The 25,101-nt window shown below is 38.4% G+C and overlaps 1 protein-coding gene across 1 annotated transcript in view; it reads right to left on the reverse strand.

The window, feature by feature from the left end:
* The window catches only part of LOC150077612 (terminal uridylyltransferase 4-like), a 753,631-nt gene that overhangs the window by 625,279 nt on the left and 103,251 nt on the right, over positions 1-25,101 (reverse strand). Inside the window, exon 3 of the mRNA XM_090385959.1 lies at positions 17,528-17,638. Coding sequence (XP_090242085.1) covers positions 17,528-17,638 — 111 coding nt within the window. The remainder of the gene's footprint in view (positions 1-17,527; positions 17,639-25,101) is intronic.

The following is a 25,101-nucleotide window of genomic DNA, read 5'->3' on the forward strand; positions in this document are numbered from 1 at the left end:
TGCTTAGTAAATCCACTGATCTCATACACTGATTGTCATTAATGCCAACGTGTACAACGAAATCACCTTTTCTGCCATTAAAAGATGATATCTGCTCTACAATATCATCAACTTTTGCCCCAGGCAGACATACCCACCTATCCTTTTTGCAAAATATACCTGAAAATTGAGTCACCAATGATAACTAGCTTCTGTGGGACCACTGCATTCTGCCCTGAAGGTTGCTACTGTGTTGCCTGTTGCATAAGAGTGTGCTCTGGCATTGAGTTGGGCAGCTGAGAACTTGATGGGGTCCCCCCATTTTAATTCTTTCGAGGACATCCATGCTACTGGTGGATGATTCCGGTTTCTTGTTGTCTTTAGCAGTTTTTAATTTTTCTTTGTCATGCCGGACAGTCCGAGTATCAGTTGGGATGCTGATTGGAGTGTTGGGTGCTTCACTGGTTTTAGTTTAATGTGTGTCTTTACCAGAGTTTTATAATGTACATTTAAACCAGTTAGTCAGAAAGAAATGCTGGGAGGTATTGATACATTTGTTTGAGCTGCTGTTGAATGAAAGCTTCGTGTTCTATTTATATTTTTGGATTTTCTTCCCTGTTTTCCACATTTCATAAGATTTGGAAAAGGCTGAGTGACTTTCTTTGCAGTTGGGGCAAATGGGACTTGAGGCTGAACAGTCTGCTTGCATATGCTTCTTAGAACCACAAATAGGACAAATGGCATCACCTCTACATACTTGTTGAGAGTGTCCATATTTTTGGCATTTAAAACAACAAATGGATTAGGCCTATAAGGCCGAATTCAGCAATTTAAATAGCCAGCTTTTACTGAGGATGGCAAATCTGGGGTGCTGAAAGTTTAAATTATGGATTGAGTTCCTTTTTGATTGCTCAGTTCCTGCACTAATTCCTCTTCAGATACTGTAAACAGGTCCCACTCAGCGATGACACCTTTGGACGAATTTCACGTATTGTGGGGAGCGATAGATACTGGCAGCCCAGCAAATGTTGTTGTTTTGAGCAGCCACTCTGAATGTTTTGAGGTAGCTGTTTCAATCAGAAGGTTTCTGGATTGCAGTGGTTTAACCATTTTTGGTGTTCCAGCAATGAATTCCAAATATCTTTGGAAAACAAATAACTTTCCGACAAAAAGAGTTGGAGGTTGGTTGGTTGGAGAGAGAGTGTATCACCAGAAAGTTTGGCATATCATTGCTCTGCACTTCTCTTCAGAGCCTTTTCGGTTTGTTCAAGTCCTCATCATTGGGTTTGTCTGGCATTGAATTTGAAGGCACTAGAGGGGATAGTCATTTATATTCATGATTACACCTTTTAGCCCTGGAGGATAACTTTTCCCCAAGGTTACAGGACCCACCATGGGGAGGCAGGAGCACTGCCGCAAGGAGGCCAAGTGGTTAGATAAGTTAGTTGGTTAGTAAAAAAAAGTAATATATGTAATGAAAAAAAAAAACAGTGAATTTCCCTTCTGTTCTTACTTGTAACTTTCCAAGTTTTTTTTTTTTTTTTTTTGTTATTTGGTTTTTAGGAGCATTAGCAACTAAGGCCATATTGCTCTGGGGATATGCGGTGGTCATCCCCTGTCCTTACCGCATCCTCCATATTTGGTGGTCACGGGCTCAACCCCCAGTCTAATCAAGAAGTGTGTGCTCCGCACTGCTGCTCCTGCCCACCTGGCTACGGATGTGCCATGTTTCCAAATGTAGAAATGGATTATAAATGAACTGCTAATAGAGAACGATATAACTTAAAATGAACTTTTATCACTGAGAAAGATCACTATATAATCACACTTTAAACGCTTGACCTCGAATTTGCTTGGCACCCAGAGCCAAACTGAAAACATTCAAGGAAATATTCACAGACGCTACTAGGCTTTTCATACCAACTAAGAAATATCATCGAAGGCTTTTTTTTTTTTTTTTTTTTGATTTGGTAGTTGTTGGCGCATCGGCTTCTGTGGCCATATTGCACCTCCAAAGGTTTTTGCAGTACAGTGATCCAAGCCCGAGGCGGGAATCGAACCCGCGACCTTTGGGTTGCCGGGCAGGTACTTTACCCACTCGGCTAGCCCGGTCGGCATCGAAGGCTTAAACCTAAATGGATGTCAGACAAACTAATAAGACTCGTTAGAGAGGAGAAAAATGCATGGGATGCATATAAATTATCAACTAATATAGAAGCCGGTGGAAGAAATAAACTACTCCACAATCAAGTCACAAAGGATGTTAGGAAAGATAAGGCAGATTATGAGAAATCTTTATCAATCGATGCAAAAAAAAAAAAAATAGCAATAACGTCTTTTCTTATATAAACACTTTAAGGAAGGGGATGAATCAAAATGTCTACTTGATATTGATGGGAATGGATGTAGAAGTTTATCAAACTCTACCAGGGAGCTAAAGGATTTTTTAATAACTGAGAGAAAATGAAAGAGAAATTCCTGAAGTCAAATATAAGAAATGCACCTGAGTGGATCTTTCCAATTATATTAAGAGAGACAGCAAAGTAGGTAAACACACCCTTAGCTCTAATTACAGGTGAATCCTTGGATTCGGTGGAAGTTCTCGTGGACTGGAGATGTGCAAATGTATTCCAAATTCACAAAGGGCGATCAAAGAGTAACATGAATAACACGAGTTAACAGACCTGTTGATTTCACTTCTAATCCAAGAAAAATAAGAAAGTCACTGGTTAAAGAAGTAATGCAGGACCATCTAGACAGGAGTGCAGTTATACTTCAGTCATGGTAGCATGGCATTAAGGTTACTGCTATGGATAAAGCATGTTTTAGTGAGAGAAGACAGAGAGTTGTTAATAATGGACACTGTTCACAGTGGAGAAATATTATCACTGGAGTCCTCCACAGTTCAGTGCTGGCCCATTGTTCTTTTCAATGTTTATTAATAATATCGATGAAGGCATATTAAGCTTAATGTCTAAGTTAGTAGATGATACGAAGGTTGGCAGAATGGTTAATGACAGTAATGAGGGTATACTACTGCAACAAGATCTATAAAAATAAAGCAGTCTGGCTGTGAAATGGTAACTGAGATTTAACATTGATAAATGAAGAAAAGTACTGCATATGCATAGCAGTAACCCCAGAGTAACATAGCTGTAAAGTAAAGTGTGTTTGTTGTCTGACGGCACCAGGGGTTCCCCCTGTATTCTTTGTAAGTGACAGAACTCTGTGGAAGCCAGAGATTCAAAAAGTGTGTGGGGAGTGGTCTGCTGTGTTGTACTACACTCAGGGTAGTGGAAAAGGAAAAATGTTTTAAAATAGGTGTAATTGTGCAGTTTCATATATGAAGTTCTCTGAGCAGTGCAAAAAGCTTCCAGGACAGCTCATTTTAGTCATATGATATACAGGAATTTTGCTAGCAGGGATAAAGAGGCAATTATACCATTGTACAAGGGAAATGGTCAAGTCGTATCTAGAGTACTGCATACAGATCTGGAGGCCTCATTTTAGGAAGGATGTAGTGCTGCTGAAGTGGGTACAAAAAGGATAACGAGATGGCGAGAGGAACAAATGGGTGCTCTTTCCAAGAAAGGCTACAGGCCTCCAAATTAGAATGTCTGGACACTAGGCACCTGCAAGACAATCTGAATATTCTTCAAATTTTTGGACATTCCCAACCCCAGAGGCCTATTCTTCAAATAGGCCTCTGGGGTTGGGAATGTCCAAACTTATAATAAATGCAATAATACTACACCAACCGTAAAACTGATACTTTATTAAAAAATAAAAATGGCACTGTTGATAAAGGAGGTGGACGCCTTTGAAAGCTACAGTGGAGTTTATCGCTTTTATTCTGTGATTTATATCATTTTTTTTTTTTATTCTATTCTGTAATCTATAAATAATATTTTTATATAAACAGGGTATTTTATTTTATTGCCAGTTTAATTTTAATCTGGTTTCCACTATATCATTTTTATTTTTTAATGAAGTATCAGTTTTATGGTTGGTGTAGTATGATTGCAGTTATTATGAATTTGGTTGTAGAATATGTGTATGGAAGTTTATCTTCAGCCACACAGGTGGTTGATTGCTGGAACAAACTTCCATTTGATATTGTGTTGTGTGTCGAGGTGTGGTGCCCACACCACACCTCGATGAATACCGGACCTCTGTGTTACCAGCCAACATTAGGCGGCAATTACTCTCATCGACAGGTGCAATACTTTGCTTATTGGAGGCTTGAAGAGGTGGATCACATGTTTAGGGCGCCTCCGTAGCCAGGTGGGAAGGAGTAGCAGTGCGTAGCACACGCTTCTTGATTAGACCGGGGTTCGAGCCCGTCACCACCAAATACGGAGGATGCGGACAGGTCAGGGAATGACCACCGCATATCCCGGAGCAATATGGCCTTAGTTGCTAATGCTCCTAAAATCCAAATAACCAACCAACATTTTTAGTCTCCAGAGCAAACTTCTCTGGTAAACCCTCTCCTATCTCTTCCATCATGCAGTATAATTAATGCTTTTGAGGTTATGATGGACATCATGGAGAGATCCAATCTTCCTTACTTTATGAGAGTACAGCTCTAAAAACAGTGTTTGCAGGCTGAATGCCAGTTATTACGCCAGACTGAACCTATTGGTAACCCTCAAGGAGGCTTCCAGATCAGCTAGTGTAGTGTATCACTGCTTCTACTATGCCAGATATGACTGGCAAAGTAGAGGACTGGATGGAGGACTAGAGGCAGCCTACTCGGATTAGAGAGGCCAAGTAGTGTGTAAGTGGAGAGCATTGTTGAGGGCACGTTACGTGAAGAAATAGGTATATTCTAACCATGTCTTTAAGAAATAGGTGAAAAACCTCATATCTTTTTAGTAGGACTGTTAATCTCTCGACACTCAATCGCACATGATTATAATATGAAATTACCCCCTGTACCGTAGTCATAAATCGATTAAGTTGAAGTAACTAATAATTAAAATGAAAATTAAAATAATATCAAGGGAATCGGAAAGAATCACAGAAAGATGGCAGCCTCCAACAAAACCAACCAGCATCCCAAGTTGACATGAGAATTGAAAAGCAATTGTCTTGAAATTCTAAAACAACGACACAAATAAATTAATCCACATATAAATTAAACTCTAAAACCAATCTATTAACTTCTTTTAAGTGACTAGCTTATTCGGGTTACTACTCTGTTTACAAGAAGTATCAAAAGTAATTCACGGATGTATCCCCCCCCACCTAACGGTGGGGGGATACATCCGCGAATGGTTGGTTATATCTAAAATTGAACGTTAACTAACACGAGATTATTTATCTAAACCAATAAGTGCATGCCTATTCAAGCATGTGCATAAGTCTCCACGAGTCCGAAATGTTATAAGGTCTATGTATATTGATAGAGAACATATAACCTCATTTCCAATGTTTCGGAATTAACAATTTCAAATATTCACTGTTTATTAAGCACCCTCGATTCATTGAAAAGAAACACATATCCATCTTTGATAGCATGAAACGCGAGTTCAGAGGCACCTGTTCTACCTGCCCTAACCGATGTCACATGTTGCTGTATCCTTACAGAAAGGGGATTCTGGGTCGAACCAATATAAGACGAATTGCACCTACCACACGAAATATTGTAAACAATATTGTGAGCTTCAATATTAGGAACTTCATATGTTCTATGTTTCAAGATAGTTGTGGGGCAATATTGAATTCGGTGTTCTTAAATAAGTTAATAAATTGTCTGCACCAATGTTGTATATATGGAACTTTAATAAAATGTTTGTGATCCGACCTGTCATTTGTTGTACCTATCTCCAATTTATGTTTCGCCTGTTCACTAATCTGCATAATGGTACCTAATGAGTAACCCCTATTTAAAAATCTTTTTGTGAGTTCTGTGAGCTAATAAGGATTCTTGAGTAGAGCTGTATCTATATGCATTCTGAAACTGATTAAAGATAATACTCCTTTTATAAGCAAAAGGGTGATTCTGTGTAAGAATTGTGTAAGAATTTCCCAGTATTCGTTGGCTTCCTATAAATTTTAAAAGATAATGTAGTCATTAAACCTAGTTTCCATAAAATTTAGAAAATTAATGGCTTTTTGATGCGGAATTTCCGTTTCTAAAGTGAAATTAAGTCGAGTATGAATGTTATTAAATGTGTCAAGAACCTTCTGTACTATATATTTATTAGTAATTATTAGGATATCATCAAGGTATCTACCATAGAATGTTATATTAAGGAGATGTGGTGTTAAGTTTATCTGCTCAATTCACGCCAATTGCTTTTCAATTCTCATGTCGACTTGAGATGTTCGTTGGTTTAGTTGGAGGTTGGTGGTCGCCTCTTTCTGTGATTCTTTCCGATTCCCTTGATAAGATATGAGAGTTGAAGACAGGATTATTTTAATTTTCATTTTCATTATTAGTTATATCAACTTAATTGATTTATGACTATGTACAGGGGATAATTTCATATTATAAACATGCACAATTCAGCGACGAGATTAACAGTCCTACTAAAAAGGTATGAGGTTTTTCACTTATTCCTTAAAGATTACTATAAAAAACAGGACATATTGGGCTTCATAGCTCTTTTTGAATTTTTTATTCTAACCATGCGTACGCCATATCCAAAAACTTCATTACATTAGCATTAGCAGTGGCATATGATGCAGGAAAGCAAGCTTATGTAGCATTAGCCAGAAAAAAAAAAAAAAATTCCACTTCACCGCCCCCCCCCCCCCGTTCGTTCGAAATACCTGTCCAGCCGATCCTTAAATTTATTTAGGATATCAACTTCCACAACAAGGGATGGAAGTCTGTTCCACCAACCAACTACTTGCTGGCTAAAGGCAAATTTCCGGACATTTATCCTACATCTGTCTTTCCTCAATTTGAATTTATGTTTGTTTGTTTGTTATTTGGTTTTTAGGAGCATTAGCAACTAAGGCCATATTGCTCCGGGATATGCGGTGGTCATTCCTTGACCTTTCCGCATACTCCGTATTTGGTGGTGACGGGCTCGAACCCCGGTCTAATCAAGAAGCATGTGCTACGCACTGCTGCTCCTTCCCACCTGGCTACGGAGGCGCCCTAATTTATGCCCTCTCAGGTGATTATTCTGAGCAAGAGTAAGAATACCATCAGCATTGAGCATGCTCAAATCATTCAAGGCTTTATACACCTCTATCAGATCAGCTCGCCGGTACCTAGTCTCCAGACACTGTAATTTGCAAAACTTAAGCCTTTCTTCGTAAGAGCAACCCTTTGTTCCATTCACTAACTTTGTTGCCCTTCTCTGCACTCGTTCCAGTAGCTCTACATCCTTCTTGAAATGAGGCATCCAGACCTGTATACAGTACTCAAGATATGGCCTGACCATTGCCTTATACAAGGGAATAATCACCTCCTTATCCCTGCTAGAAAAATTCCTGTACATCATTGATAAGACACAATGAGCTACTCTTGCAGCCCATCTGCACTGCTCAGAGAACTTCATATCTGCCTACACAATTACCACCAGGTCCATTTCATTCTATACCACTGTCAGTGTAGCACAGAGTTGACACGTTGCTCTGGGGTTGCTGTTTCCCATATATAGTACTTTACATTTGTCAATGTTAAACTTCATTTGCCCCCTCTCAGCCCATCTGCTCAACCTTTCCAGATCCTGTTGCAGCAGCATAGCATCAGTAGTGTCCTTAACAACCCTGCCAACTTTTGTATCGTCTGCAAACTTGGACATTAAGCTTGATATACCATCATCAATATTATTTATAAATACGGAAAACAATAATGGACCCAACACTGAACCCTGAGGGACTCCGCTGATAACATTAGTCCACGATGAGCAGTGTCCATTGATTACCACTCTCTGTCTTCTCCCCCTTAACCTCCCCTTTATCCATAGCAGCAGTCTTCCATGTGCAACAGGATCGAAAGTATATGATATATTATATACCAAGTATATAATATCATATACCAGGTATATATGATATTATATACCAAGTATATAATATCAAAGTTATTCCCTGCATCCAGTTCTTTTGTGACTGCATTATAGTATCCAATCAAATTGGTCAGGCAAGACTTTCCCTTAACAAAACCATGCTGTGTCCGAGCTATAACTGAAGTCTTGTCTAGATGATCCTGCAGTGTTTCTTTAACCAGTGCCTTCATTAATTTCCCTGGAACAGGAGTTAAACTAACAGGTCTGTAATTACCTGTGTCTCCCTTTGATCCTCCTTTGTGGATTGGGGTCACATTTGCACATCTCCAGTCCATGGGTACCTCTCCTGGGTCCAGGGAAGCTCTCATAATTATGGCTAAGGGTTTGCCTACTTCCTTTGCTGCCTCCTTTAATATAACTGGATAGATCCCATCAACCCCTGGTGCCTTTCTTGTGTTTATCTTCAACAATTTCTTCTCCACTTTACTCTCAGTTATTACAAAATTATCTAGCTTACTGCCAGAGTTGAATACACCTATGGCATTCCCCTCCCTGAATAACTTCTCATGTGTGAATGTCGATGCAAAATATTCATTTAGTTTGTTAGCTACCTGATCAGGATCATCAACAGTTGAACGATCGATATCAAGTGGACCAATCTGATTCATCCTCTTCCTTCTACAGTTTATATAAGTAAAGAACTCTTTGCTGTTTTGATTTGCATCCCTTACCAAAGATTTCTCGTAATCTGCCTTCACCTGCCTAACCTCCTTTGTAACTTGGTTACAGATCAACTTGTATCTATCATAGGCTTCTGTGTCACATGTTAATTTATGTATCCCAAGCATTGTTCATCTCTGCCATATGTCTCATTAGTTCATCTTACATCTATTTAGGCCTAAACCTTGAACAATATTTCTTAGTTGGTATGTAAAGCCTAGTAGCTTCCAAGATAAGTTCTTTGAATGCTTCCCATTTTGAATTTGCTGTTGGTAACATCATCAGTTGGTCCCACTGTATAGAATTTAAATACTGTCTCAGTCCATCGTAGTCGCCTTTACGGAAGCAATAACCCTTCCCTTTACCCCTAATGGTAGTTACCTCTTTGAGTAAGTCCCACTTTAGCACACTGTGATCACTGTCACCTAGTGGTTCCTCTATCTGCAGATTCTTAATGCATGAAGAATCACTACTGATAATCAAATCAAGTGTATTACTCCCTCTAGTTGCCTCCCGAACATGCTGATGTAGAAAACAATCATCCAATAAATCCACAAAAGCCTTGCTAGTGTGTGAGTGACCAACCCACAAATTCCAGTCAATATCTGGGAAATTAAAATCCTCCATTATAAGACTCTCTGATTTACTGGCCCACTCTATTTCCCTGTACAGTTTCTTATTATATTCATCAGGGTCATTAGGCCTATAGCACACTCCTACTCTCAATTTTGATCTCCCAATGCTTATGTCACACCAAACTGACTCGACACTACACTGTCCAGCGATGTCGACTGGTTTCACTTCTTTGGATTTTATGTGTTTCTTAACTAATAGCATAAACCCTCCTGCCTTCCTATCCTGTCTATCCTTTCCGCACACATTGTACTCCCCAAATTCCAGTTCTGCATTCCTTATATCTGTGTGACACCACGTCTCTGATATCCCAACAATATCCGCCTTTGATGCTTTGGGCAATACCTCAAATTCATCAAATTTATTTACCAAACTCCTAGCATTGGTGCACATGCAAGTATACATGCACCTGTTCTTTTTCTTAGCTACCCTAACACAACCCATGTGTTTAATTGTACCGCAATGACTCCCAGCAGTCTCTGAAATATCCTGTATCTTGTTTTCCACGCTTCTGCTCATTCCAATAGAAGCAGTGCAAGAATCACTTTCACCTCTTTGGCTACTGTTAACCTATTAGTCCTTGTATCCCTCCAAGCTAGCAGTTTTCCGACCTACCTAACAGTGTCTCGATAGCATCAGCAAATATTCTTGCACCCTTTCTATTTAAGTGTATCCCATTCCTGTAGATGCAGTCCCTTCTGTTAACAAGTACATCGTGCAGCATGCCCCCCCCCCCCACCTTTTCTAACTACTGAAAACATCATGAATTGCCAAACTAATGGAGTGAAATTATCTGTGAAAAGATCTAAACTTTCCAAACACTTCCTTGTTCATTTCACAAATATGTGTTCTCAGCTGTAATCTCAATGGTGTCCATTTCCACTTAATGACCTCACACAACCCTAGCGATACACTTGATTTTTTTCTTACAAACAAACCTTTTTTAAGTACACGGTCAAGTTGAGTGATCCTCTATATACTCAGATCACAACTTGGTGAAGGTCTCTTCTCCAATGGAGTCTTTCTCTCATGGCCATTCCTAACTTTGTGTTGTTTCGCATTACAAGAATGCAAAATGGAATGATCTGTGAGATTTCTTTTCTTCTTATCCTTGGTCAGATTACTGTTTCAAAACTTCTGATGTCAATGTTTGCTCAGATCGTATCAGTCAAATTATCCTCCAGGGATAGAAATCTTTATTCCAAACTCCACTTTAAAATCTCATCCTTTATCCAAATTTTTGTTTTCCAATAAATACACTAAGGCCATTCAAGAGAAGAATATTATATATCATAATCGGCTTACATATCGCATTGTTTCCAAATCTTCAGTTTCATTTTCTGCCTATACCAAAGCTCACAACAATTGTAAAGCAGTTATTAGTCAGTCCAAACTAGATTTTTAATAAGCTAAGAATAGAAAGCTTACCAACGCTATTGGCCACACCTTTTTACCCATCTTTGTCCCACCTCTGTCTAAATCAGATGGTTCTATTACCACTTCAGCCAAGGATAAAGCTGACTTGATAGCACCCTATTTTTCTTCCAACTTGTATTAATGATCTTGGTAAACACCTCCTACCATTCCAAGCATGCTCCATTCAATGCCTCCTGTGATCTTCTGTCAAAAGGATGTCAGAAAGATTTTGATGAATCTCGATGGTAACAAAGCTCCGAGTCTAGATGGTATTCTCCACGTTCTCAAAACCTGTGCTCCTGAACTTACTGCTGTTCTGTGTCACTATTTTTAGATTTCTTATTCAAAAGGTGTTTTTCCTTCCACTTGGAAACTTGCTGATATCCAGCCAGTTTCTAAAAAGGGCAACAAATCCCATTACAATTGCTTTTACTCTTTCTAAAGTAATGGAGAACTCAATTAACTCTTAAATTATCTAAAATCTTATCTGATCAATGATCGCCAGTGTTGTTCCACTGGTGATATTCTGGCTTATGTTACCCATCTTGAACAAATTTAATGTAAAAGTTTGGTGAAACTCAAGCAGTTGCTCTTGACATTTCAAAGGCTTGAAATAATCTTTGGCATAAAGGTCTTCTAAATAAACTTCTATCTTATGGTTTGCCAACTGTTTTTTTGGAATTGGATAACCAGTTTTCTCTCTGATCACTCGCTGCAGATGCTGGTAGATGGCTCTCTGTCTTTTAATTTCTCCACTAATGTTGGTATTCCTCTAGATTCAGTTCTTTCTTCCACTCTTTTCCTCTTGTATATTAATGACCTTCTTCCATTGACTAGAAATCTTATCCATAGTTTTGCTGATGATAGCACATTGCATTGCATATTCCAGTTTGAGAAATGTTGCTCTGCTCAAACAGTTTCAACTTCTCTTATATCCACTACCAATTTCTTAAATGCTGATTTCCAGGTAATTCTCCAGTAATACAAAGATAACTTATTTGATTTCAATCCTTCTAAAAGTCAGTTGTCTTATATCTCGCAAAAAAGGATTCTTCTGCTCCTGTGCTTATCTTTGGTGACACTCCAATTTCTAGGCAAGATCATATATCTCTAATGGGGATTAACCTGACTTCTATTCTCTCCTGATATCAGCACATTACAAACACTGTTTGCTCCCGATCTAAAAAACTGGGTTTTCTCTTTCATTCGCAGCATTACTTTTCTTCCAAACAGCTATTCACGCTGTACAAATTGAAAATCCGCCCAATCATGGAATATTGTTTCTGAATCTGGGGTGGTGCCCCCAAACCCTCTCTCATGCTTCTAGTTTCCATTCAAAAGAGGGAAATTAGATTAATTAATGACTTATCTCTTAACAGACTCACTCCACTCTCTGTCACATAAACGTTCTGTTTCTACTAGATGTTTTTCTATAGATACTCCCATGGTCAGTGTTCTACTGAAATTGCTTCTATAATTCCCACTCTCTCTCTCTCTCTCTCTCTCTCTCTCTCTCTTTCTCTCTCTCTCTCTCTCTCTTTAAAAGCAGTCCAAACATGTGTCGCAACCAGTTAACATCCTTTTGCTGTTCAACTTCAACCTCACAGAACCAAATTTTCTTTTCCCTCATTTATTTATTCTATCAACTTCTGTTTTCTGGAACAACCTTCATATGCAATTCATGAAAATTCCAGTCTACAGAAATTAAAGTCTAATGTAAAAAATATCTTTTTTCAACTTCTCAGCTTCCAACCAATGCACCTATTTTTTTTCAAAAAATAGCACTGGCTATAGTGCAAAGTACTATAGCCAGTGCTTTTTTTGAAAAAAAAAAAAAAAAAAATAGGTGCCGATACTGATTCTTTGCTATCAGGAAAAACTGAAAATTAAAAGTGAAAATTACTCTAAAATTTTTTTTTCCCCTGATATTGTTACTTTAGTAGTAATGTTTTTAGAATAAGAACAACAAATTAAGTGTATTAACACAGTTTATTAAGCATAAATTTATTATTCAAGTATATAAAAAAATAAGTAAAATGTGAGTAAAATAAGTAAAAAATAATAACATAAGTAAAAATAATTTCGTAATAAAATTTTTGTAGAATATTCCAAATTTTCATTAATTTCTCATCGGACACCCTATGCCGACTTCTTTTCTTCCTCTTTGTGTGTCAGTTACTGAATGATGTTTCCAAAGCAGCCATCAATTAGCATATTTTGCTGGATTGAAGCAGGTTAGCGGTGGGCCTACAGCTTTAAGAAACTGTTTTTGTCATCAACGAAGCGCTGGTTCGGCTGGCAATCAGATTCATTTGTGAAAACCCTCATTCACATTCACTCGATAAAATTTGTATTATACTCGGAGCATTCTTCAAATGCTTCAATTCTTTCGAAAGCTTCTTATTAATTAGGTATCCCCGAAATCCCTGATTTGCATTTAACTATAACCTAATTGATAATTTTCTAACTTCATTTTCACCAAATGCCAACAATTCATGTTTAGAAGAATTAATACCTTCCATGTCCTCATTTTCCTTCTCTCGTCATCGGTATTGTCACTAGTTCTTAAATTTGAGGAGCCTCCTTAGCCAGGTGAGCAGGAGCAGCAGTGCGTAGCACATGCTTCTCGATTAGACCAAGGTTCAAGCCCGTGACCACAAAATACAGAGGTTGCAGAAAGGTCAGGGAATGACCACAACATATCCCTGGAGCAATATGGCCTTAGTTGCTAATGCTCCTAAAAAAGCCAAATAACAACATCTTAAATTTGAATTTTTTCTTTTCTTTTTTTTGAAACTGTCCAAAATGACGGTGTCATTCGGATATTCAGGTACTGTGCCATGTAAACAAAGATAGGGAAATTTATTGAAAAATGTGGATAACGCACTTCTGCAAAACAGATGATTATTTGTCAGGGTAAAAGAAAATCACTTTTCTAATTCTTGAACGGGGTGCTTACAGTTGATTAACTGAGGAGTCCAAACAGTGCATACCGAGTTAATTCTCTCCTCTCTCCGCGAGGAAAGTGAAGTAAAACAGCATTTTAAATTTTTAATTAATTAAATTTAACAAATTAAATTTTTTAATTTGTTAATTAGCAAAAAAATTTTCTCATAAAATGTTTTGTTCAGTAAATGTAATTGTGTATTGTACTTAATAAAAGTTTTGAATATTTTCAATATTACTTTTATATGCAACAAGATATGGAAAATATAACACACTAAAGAAATCTAAATTTGAATTTTTTTGAATATGGCCACTGTACAGGAAAAGGTTGGACACCACTGCAGTAGAAGGTGGGCCAGAGCCCATTGGGAATACACCTTGAACTGCTCACTCTTGACCAGTGCGACTTCTCTATGTGGGACAGGTAGTCGGATAAGTTTTACCAGGTACCACCAAGTTGTAGAATGATATTCCCTTTAGCTCTCTTAATTTGTGCTGCAGCACTAACTGCCAAAATGCCAGAAATGCAAACAGTGCATACCGAGTTAATTCTCTCCTAATCTGTTCGCTATACGAAAATTTTCTTTGCTCAACAGAAACTATTTTAAATGTAACTTCCAAGGGGAATTCAAAATAATTCGCTATAAAAGGACTTCGTTAAACAGAGGTCTGACTGAGTAATTTGGAATTATAAAAATGGTTATACAGTTTTATATAGTAAATATCTTACAATAGACAGTAAAAAATTAAAATTTAATTAAATAATTTTAAGCTTATTTGAATAGTACGTAAAATGTGAAAAAAATGTACGGAATATTACAAATTTCGAAGTGCATTGCATCCAAATGTCACACATCACTGTTAATAAAGTTGCCAGTATGCTGTGCCATTGCGTACCGTCCCAAAAAAATCACAACAAACTCTTGTGTTTGGTGTTTTCGTAAAAGAAAAAAAAAAGTGAATAGCCCGAATACATTCAAGGAAGAACTAGAAAAACTGTTGTAGGAGATGGATAGGTGAAATGGGAAGGTTTTTTATCTTTTTTTCTATGCTGTATAAGCTTGCTTTCTTGCATAATTTGCTACTACTAATACATACTATATGCAAATAAATAAATTTTGTTTATACTCTGGAACAACCACACACAATCAAGGAGTTCACAAGATGGAGAAAAATACAAGAAAAAGGCATTGTATTTAGTAATCATGTGGGCTTGAACCATTTTCACTCAAAGCATGTGTACTTATGTACCCACATATATGACAATTTGGCTATGGTGGCCACTACACCAAGTTGGTTCTGCATTAGCAACACCTACCTAATACCTCACAGGGGCTACTTTTTTGTCCATAATACAACTCACACACATCTTGGCTTGGGCTCCACAAGATGTTTTAGTGCGTACTGAAGTAGTGCTACTCATGAGTTGCATAATATGTCTAGTAATGCCTGTACATTGTCAGGTGGATGGTACTAGCAACAAAGTACAAAGATTGGGATGTCCTGTTCCAGTAGACATCCCAATCATGTTCAATTGGGTTGAGATTGGATGAGCTGGGCAGCCATTGGAGGATGGCAAAATTCATTATCATGCTATTAACAGTTCTTGTGTTGAATTCTCAATAATTTTCCCAATCTTTACAAATGTATGAGCATTCTAGAGGCTATTAAACTCAGGAAACAAAAATTATCACAGGAAGCAGAATCTGCTGAGTATGGCAGATAGGGAACCACAGTGTTGGGGTACCCAAGAAATTCTTGAAGGAAAAATCAGGGACATTGTCGCAATGCAAGTGTCAATTCACTGAAGCCCACTTTTCTTGGTGTTTCCTTCAAACAACACTGCACAATCACTGTAGAACTATTCTTGGTTCATTGTTTGACCATGAAGAACTGATTCATAATGAATGATTCTATGTGAATCAAAAAATACTATACTACGAACATCATTATTTGATCCAAGATTGTCTTCTCCCGGATCCCCCTGACCAGACTTGGAGACGGGGGGGTTTCAACTGAGATGACTGAGCTTTTGCTCCTGGCTCATAGTCAGACACACATGATTCATCATCATCACTAACAATGGAAGAAGAAACAAAGTGTAGATCAGCAGCAGCACACTAATGAAGATGTGAGATATGGCTCTCTCTATAATTATCTGTGAGGATGAGAGACATAAATGTGCTACAATCCTAAATCTTGTTAAAATTGACTGATATGTACACACATATTGTAATATTGAAAACTAAGAAATATTAGTTTTCGTTGCAAATTTTGCAAATATTGATCACTCCTGATCAGGTCACAAACATGAGCTGCTAAATTTGTTAGTGTCTGATGTTGAGTTGCCAGAGCAAGGATCATTTTCAACAGAGAAGCAGCTCTCTATAAACTTGTGAACCATCAAAAAGTGTCTTTGAAGAATCAACTATGTGTTATTTGAAGACTACTAGCTCATAAACTACATAACACACACACACACACACACGCGCGCGCACACACACACACACACACACACACACACACACACACACACACACACACACACACACACACACACACACACACACACAATGAGCCAAAACATTTTGAACAGTGAGTCGTTATGCAAATTGAAGAAACTGCAGGTGAACTATGGCACGTGCGCGGGTCAGGACCGGTATAAAAAACACCTGATACTGAGCTCAGTTAATCAGCGTAACTCTTGTTTTTCAGATGGGAAAGGCAGCGGACTTAAACGAGTTTGACAAAGGCCAAATTGTAATGGCCATATGACTGGGTCAGAGCATATCCGAAACGGCACGGCTGGTGGGATGCTCACGGTTAGTACCTACTGAAAGTGGTCTGAGGAGGGAAAACCCACAAACCACCAGCGAGGTGTTGGACAACCACAGCTCATCGATGCTTGAGGTGAGCGAAGGCTCTCCCGGATGGTACATGGCAACAGAAGGACGACTGTGCTGCAATTTGCCAGTAATTGGAATGCTGGTAATCGGAGTAATGTGTCACAACACACAGTACATCGAACCCAGCTGAAAATGGGGCTGCGTAGCCGCAGGCCACTCTTGAGTGTCCATGCTTACAACGGTTCACTGGCAGCAGCACATACAATGGGCACGCGAGCATTGAAACTGTATTTTGAGTGACTGGAAGAAGGTCGTCTGGTCCGATGAATCACATTTCCTGTTGCACCATGTGGACAGTCAGGTACAAGTGCATCATTTACCTGGGGAAATAATGGCACCTGAATGCACCGTGGGATCAAAGCATGACAGTGTCATGCTTTGGGCGATGTTCTGCTGGGATACCCTAGGACCAGTCATCCATATGCTGGGCACTCTAAAATCTACCACCTAACTAAACATCATTGCTGACCAGGTATGCCCTTTCATGGCACCGCCAGAGAGGTCTTCCTCTCTGGCGGTGCCGTCTTTCAGCAGGATAATGCACCATGCCTCACTGCCTGGATTGTTCAAGACTAATTTGTGGAACATGAAGACTTCCAGGTATTGCCCTGGTCTCCAAATTCCCCAGACATCAATCCCATCGAGCATCTGTGGTTTGTGTTGGAACAGCAACTCCAAATCTGTGGTGTCGCAACTACGGACCTTACAGGAATTAAAGGATCTGCTGGTTATGTGTTGGTTCCCAATACCACAATACACATTTAGAAATCTTGTAGCATCCATGCCTCGCCGGGTACGAGCTGTTTTGGCTGCACACGAAGGACCAACATCATATTATGTAGGTGGTCATAACATTTTGGCTCATCGGTGTATATACTGTGTCCTAATTAAGTGATTTTTTTACTATTTTATTGTCATACTATCTAGATCTTGTGTGTGTTAAAGTTAAAATTTTACCTCTTTTCTCATTTTATGATTTGTTGAATTTGCATGTTTCAGGGCAGCTGCCACATCATAACAGCGATACATACATAAATGGCATTCAAATGATGATCTGGAATTTGGTTTCTAAAGCAAGGAGGAAAAAAAAATAAGAATAATAATAACGCTACAGCAAGTCAAGTAATAATGATAAACTTATTAAAACTGAAAAATCCTAATTATATACCAGTAAGATATTTCATTTGTAAAACATACTCTAAAATAAATAAAATCTATTTACCCATTAAGAAAGGTAATAAAAATTGCACTATTGTTGAGAAGCAATAATTTATTGCAACTGATAGATTCATAAATAATCATGTATATTCACAAAGGAGATAAAATTTCACAATTGCTCTCACCCATAAAGAGAGACTTTTTTTACATTTCACAAGTGACGGATGAGCAAACTACTATTAATGCAAATATGTGTGTATAAAAATAACAAAAGATTGATTAATACCAACAAAATGACAACTGATAAGACGAAAAAATTCCATTTTTCAAAATGATTCTGCTTTACCACACAGTATAAAATATCAGTAGAGCATCTGATATCTCATTTATGCATTAATATTGTGAGAGAATTTGAAAAGCCATTTGTAATTGGTAAGCAGATAAAATGCTATATTTTAAAATGTAACCATCAAAAATTTTTAGGGATGCTTGAAATTAAAATCCCAAATCATAATTAATCCAATAACTAATTGTAGAATGGCGAGTTTCATTTTACCAGAATAATGCATACAACTTGTATGCATTATTCTGAAAATTTTGTATCTGACTGGACAAATTCCCCAAGTCTTTTTCATTCTCCACTACCCTGAGTGTAACACCAGATAGTTGGTACATTTCTCTGGGGTTACTAGTACACATATACAGTACTTTGCATTTGTCAATGTTAAACTTCAGCAGCCACTTCTCAGCCCATTTGCCAAACTTTTCTAGATACTGTTGCAGTAGCATACTGTCATTACTGTAATTAACAACCCTGCCAACCTTTGTGTCATCTGTAAACTTCAACGTTAAGCCTGATATACCTTCATTAATATCACTAATAAACATACAAAACAACAATGGGCCTAACATTGAATCTTGGGATACTCCACTGGTAACACTGGTCCACAAGGAGCAGCGTTCACTGATTACCACTCTCTCTCTTCTCCCACTCAACGATCCTTTTATCCATTGTAGCAAACAGCCCTTAATGCCATAGTACTCCAATTTGTACAGTATTTTTTCATGTGCAATAGTATCAAAAACTTTGCTGAAATCCAAGTACAGGCAGTTCCCATTTTACGAGTTTTCGCTTTATGAGTTCCTGAGTTTATGAGTTCTTTTTTTTTTCAAGTATCAAGTATCAAAATCAAAAATATGAACATTAATTGCAAAAAATGAATGTTAAACATACATAAATACTGCATTTCAAACCATGCACATAGCTGTACAATAAAGTGTACCCCTGCTTTACGATATTAAACCATTCCAGAGACACCGTCATACCGTGAAAATATCGTAATGTGAAACTAATAACACTGTTTCTGTTTTTTGGTTATTCGTTCCAAGACCTTGGAAGTTAAAATTTTCACTAAGCTCAACTAATCTACAACTAATTGTATTAGTTACCAATTAAAATCATTAAATTGCACTACACTTTCATTGTTATCATATGTTCGGTTATAAGAATCAAAATTCACCATAAAACAATTTGTAGTTTCCGGTTTATTGGGCTTTTCTGTTAGTGCAATCAAATATAAATGGGGAGTAAACTCAATGTTATTGCATTTTCAAAAATACCAATAGCTGGAATTGGTGGGTTTTTTATGTTATTATGGTGAAATGTGATTTCGCTTGACTGAAATTTTCAAACATATAAAAAACAAATAAATTTTCAGAATCTTCTCTTCATTCCTTTTTTTTAAGCTTCATAAACTTTTTATTCCACACGTATCATGTTAGTTGCAATTTCTGCATGCTGTTAATTTTGTAAATTGGCAAGGTAATAAAGTGTAAATTGTTACACAATCGTAAAGTGAGGATGGTATTTTCCACCTCCCCCGATGATATTCTCTACCTTGTCACGGTGGAGTTGCTTGCATATCCCGATGACCCGGGGAGCAAAGTCGGTAGGGCCTCCCAAGCCGGACAGGTCAAAGGGTAGGGGCTAGACTAAGAGAGATACCCTGGCCCTCCAGGATGGGGGTTGCTGCAATGGGCTAGCTCCAGTGTAAAAAATACGCAAATGCTATACGACCTACAAGTGAAAATGAAAACGAACTGCACTTTCGGAACGACTCAGCAAACGGAAAAGGACTATGATTCAAATATTTGAGATCAATCTTACAAAGTGATGGATCATCCCAAGCAGAGATCAATAAGAGAATTGCAGATGGCAGAAAGGCTATCAACATGTTAAACTCTGTTCTGTGGAGCAAAAATATCCTAAATAAAACAAAGAAACTTATATTTCAAACGATTGTACAAAGTCTTCTATTGTATGGAGCGGAAACCGGGACATTGAATAAGTGAGTGGAAAACAAATTGCTCTCCACAGAAATGGATTTTTGGAGACGCTCAGCAGGAACTTCTAGAAGAGACAGAAAACGGAATGAAGACATAAGGGAAAAAATGGAAGTGAAAAAGACTATTACTGACACCATCAAAGAAAAGCATCTAACATGGTATGGACATGTAAAATGGATGCAAGAAAACAGGTATCCAAAAGCTATCCTGGAATGGGTACCTCCTGGAAGAAGGAGAAGACCTAGGAAGACATGGATGGATGGAGTACAGGATAGTCTAATAAATTTTGATAAAAGTGCAGAAATGGGAGCAGAAAAATACACAAACTAAACAGGAGAGGATAGCAGAAATAGGAAGTACTGTAGTTTGTAAAAAAAGAAAAAGAATGTGAATATCCTATATGTTATGATAGTTTTTGGCAATTTGTGTATTTTTCACTCCTATCTAATTTATAACATTGGGTGCGAGGGTACATGTGAACAGGCAAAGTTTTTACGGCTCCAGCAAATAGAGAAGTTTTTGCTTTTTTATTGACTTAAATTGGCATATTAATTTATTTTTTAGTATCTTTATATTCCTAGTAATAATATTTTAGTTTAAGTCGAATTTAGATAGAGATTTTTTAGGTTATTACTTAGTATCGGTAAGGGTATCAAATCCACATGTGGACAGGTTTGCAGCTCCCGCAAATGAAAGTTTTTAATTATACTCAGCCGCTTAAGTGACTTAACTGTGAGATTAAATTATTTTCTATAAGTAGCTCCTAGACCTAGTCAAGCTCCGTGGTTTATTTTGAATTTAGATAGCACATAATACCTCGTGTCCATAGATTAACCGTTCGTAACTTGCAGCCATTGTTATACGACACGTGTGCTACCGTTAGGCTTAACGGAAACCTAGATAGCAAGTATAGTAATATCAATTAATCAGTAAAATTTATTAATCTTATTAAATTTCATTGTCAAGTGAATTGTAATTTAGCGACCTAGTTATTACAAATGTAACATCATAAATTAATACACATAAGTTGACAGGGGATAAGAAAATCATATAACGTAACTCGGAGATAATATTCATTACCGAAATACATGTATATATAGTGTTCCAACTGCATTGGGATATAGGTTTAGGGTAATATTTTGTATGGGACTCCGTAGCCGAGTGGGCAGGAGTGGGAGTGCAGTAGCACACACTCTTTGAGTAGACCGGGGTTCAAGCCTCTGACTGCTGAATACGGACGATCTGCCAACCCGCACTGGACCAGCGTGGCAGATTATGGTCCATTTCCCTCACCATGAATTGTTGAGGAAGCTTCCATCCTGCAGTGGGTTAATAATGGCTGCACTTTACTTTTATTTTTTTTGTATGGGAATTTTATTGAACTTGAATAGAAATCATAACTCAGACCAGAGCAGAAAACCAAAAGGCTCAAACTAGTGTTAAGTGCTGTGGCTCAGGGGAGAACTGAAGGGGGTCGGTTCTCCTCTGAAACACAGTCTATTGAAATGCACTGCTTGTTTGATGTTTCTTGGGCAGTCAGGAACAGGACATGATATTGCCAATGGGAATGTCTTTGTGTGTGCACGATGTAAGGAATGCGAGGAAATCAGGTGCCAACTCGGCATTGTTATGGGCTTATATGAGAGCGTGAAGGACAGGGTGGATGCCCTCGTCCATCAAGCTCTCAGCTGCCCATGCCAGAGCTTGCTCTTGAACATCACGCAACACACAGGCAACCCCAAGTCAGAATGCGCGGATCCCAAAGTAGAGTTGCCTATAACTCTATTGTTAGGGAAATGGGAAACATATTGTGCAAAAAGGAGAGATGGAACAGGACCATGGTATGTCCGCCAGGGGCAAAAGTTGATGATGTTGTAGAGCAGATATCATCCTTTAAGGGCACAAAGGTGGATATTGTTGTGCACGTTGGCACTAATGATATTAAGAGTAGGAGATCGGCAGAATTACTTAAAAAGTACAAGACAATGATGAAAAAAAAAGCGGTGAGTTAGGGTTGAATTCAAAAGTGTCTGCAATTCTACCCAGACACGATAGGAGGGAGTATATGATGAAAGCCTTGTTAATCAATTCGGCCCTGGAGCAATTGTGCAAGGCTCAAGGGGTAGAATTTTTTTCAGCATGGTCTGTGCTTGTTAACAGGAAAGACTGCTTCTACAGGGATGGGATACAGGGATGGGATACACTTAAATAGAAAGCGTACAAGAATATTTTCTGATGCTATCGAGGCACAGTTAGGTGGGTCAGAAAACTGCTAGCTTGGGGAAAACACGGCCTAATAGATTAACAGTAGCCGCTGGCAGAGGTAAAAGTGATTCTTGCACTACTTCTATAGAAATGCAAGTGAGAAGCAGCCTGGAAAGCAAGGCAATGGGAAATTCCAGGACTGCTGGGAGTAATAGTGTAACAAGTAAATACATGGGCTGTGTTAGGGTAACTAAGAGCAGAAACAGGTGCATGTATACTTGCATGTACACCACTGCTAGGAGTATAGTTAATAAATTCGATGAGCTTGAAGTGCTAGTCAAGCCTTTAAAGGCAGATATTGTTGCGATATCAGAGACATGTTGTCACACAGACATAAGCAGTGCAGAACTGGAATTTGGGGAGTACAATGTGTACAGAAAGGATAGACAGGACAGGAGGGGAGGGGAGGAGGAGTTATGCTGTTAGTTAAGAAATACATAATATCTAAGGAAGTGCATCCAACTGATGTTGGTGGACAATGCAATGCTGAGTCTGTTTGGTGTAACATAAGTAGTGGGAAAGAAAAATTGAGAGTAGGTGTGTGATATAGGCCTAATGAATCTGATGAATACAATGAGCAATTGTGCGGAGAAATAGAATGGGCAAGTAAACTAGAGAGTGTCTTATAATGGTGGATTTTAATTTCCTGGATATTGACTGGAATTTGTGGGTAGGTCACTCACACACTAGCAAGGCTTTTGTGGATTTATTGGATGATTGTTTTCTATAGCAGCATGTTCGGGAGGGAATTAGAGGGGGTAATACTCTTGATCTGATTATCAGTAGTGATTCTTCATGCATCAAGAATCTGCAGATAACGGAACCACTAGGTGGCAGTGATCACAGTGTGCAGAAGTGGGATTTACTCAAAGAGGTAACTACCATCAAGGGTAAAGGGAAGAGTTTTTGCTTTCGTAAAGGTGACTTACGGTGGTCTGAGACGGTATTTAAATTCTATACGGTAGAACCAACTGATTATGTTACCAACAGCAAATTAAAAATGGGAAGCATTCAAAGAATCAATCTTGGAAGCTACTAGGCTTTTCATACTAACAAAGAAATATTGTTCAAGGTTCGAGCCTAAAAGGATGTCAGATGAACTAATTAGACATGTGACAGAGAAGAAAAATGCATGGGATACATATAAATTAACATGTGACACATCAGCCTATAACAGATATAAGCTGGTCTGTAACCAAGTTACAAAGGAGGATAGGCAGGCGAAGGCAGATTATGAGAAATCTTTGGTAAAGGGTGCAAAGGAAAACAGCAAAGAGTTCTTTACTAATGTAAACTCTAGAAGGAAGGTGATGAATCTGATTGATCCACTTGATATTGATGGTTCAACTGTTGATGATCCTGCTCAGGTAGCTAACAAACTAAATGAATATTTTGCATCGACATTCACACATGAGGAATTATTCAGGGAGGGGAATGCCAGAGGTGTATTCAACTCTGGCAGTAAGCTAGATAATCTTCTAATAACAGAGTAAAGTAGAAGAGAAATTGTTGAAGATAAACACAAGAAAGGCAACTGGGGTGGTTGTTGTTGTTATTTGGTTTTTAGGAGCATTAGTAACTAAGGCCATATTGCTCCGGGAATATGTGGTGGTCATTTTCTGACCTTTCCACATCCTCCGTATTTGGTGGTGACAGGCTCGAACCCCGGTCTAATCAAGAAGCGTGTGCTACGCACTGCTGCTCCTTCCCACTTGGCTAAGGAGGCGCCCCAACTGGGTTGGATGGAATCTATCCAGTTATATTAAAGGAGGCGGCAAAGGAATTAAGCAAACCCTTAACCATAATTATGAAAGCTTCCCTGGACTCAGATGAGGTACCCATTGACTGGAGATGTGCAAATGTGACTCCAATCCACAAAGGAGGATCAAAGGGGGAGACAGGTAATTACAGACCTGTTAGTTTAACTTCTGTTCCAGGAAAATTAATGGAGGCACTGGTTAAAGAAGCATTGCAGGATCATCTAGACAAGACTTCAGTTATAGCTTGGACACAGAATGGGTTTGTTAAAGGGAAGTCTTGTCTGACTAAATTGATTGGATACTATGATGTAGTCACAAAGGAACTGGATGCAAAAAATAACTTTGATATTATATATTTGGATCTTAGAAAAGCCTTTGATACTCTTGCACATGGAAGAGACTGGTGCACAAATTTGAGCAGTGTGGCATTGGAGGCAAATTGCTGCTATGGATAAAGGATGCTTGAGTGGGAAAAGACAGCATGGTAATCAACGGACACTGCTCTTCATGGACTAATGTTATTAGTGGAGTCCCTCAGGGTTCAGTGTTGGATCCATTGTTTTCTGTATTTATAAATGATATTGATGATGGTATATCAGGCTTAATGTCCAAGTTTTCAGACGACAAAGGTTGGCAGGGTTGTTAATGACACTAATAACAGTAAACTGCTGCAACAGGATCTAGAAAATTTGAGCAGATGGGCTGAGAGGTGGCAAATGAAGTTTAACTTTGACAAATGTAAAGTACTACATTAGCATTAGCATTAGCAGAGGCATATGATGCAAGAAAGCAAGCTTACTCAGCATCAGCCAAAAAAAAAAAAAAAAAAAAAAAAAAAAAACACCCACTCCCATTTCACCCCTCCGTTTGTTCGAAATACCTGTCCAGTTGAGCTTTAAATTTGTTTAGGCTATCAACTTCAACAACAAGTGATGGAAGTCGGTTCCACCAACCAACCACCCGCTGGCCAAAGGCAAATTTCCGCACATCTATCCGACATCC

This window comes from Mastigoproctus giganteus, chromosome 12 (genome assembly GCF_048544385.1).
Source record: "Mastigoproctus giganteus isolate SK-2022 chromosome 12, ASM4854438v1, whole genome shotgun sequence".
In the NCBI taxonomy this organism is placed as follows: Eukaryota; Metazoa; Arthropoda; class Arachnida; order Uropygi; family Thelyphonidae; genus Mastigoproctus; species Mastigoproctus giganteus.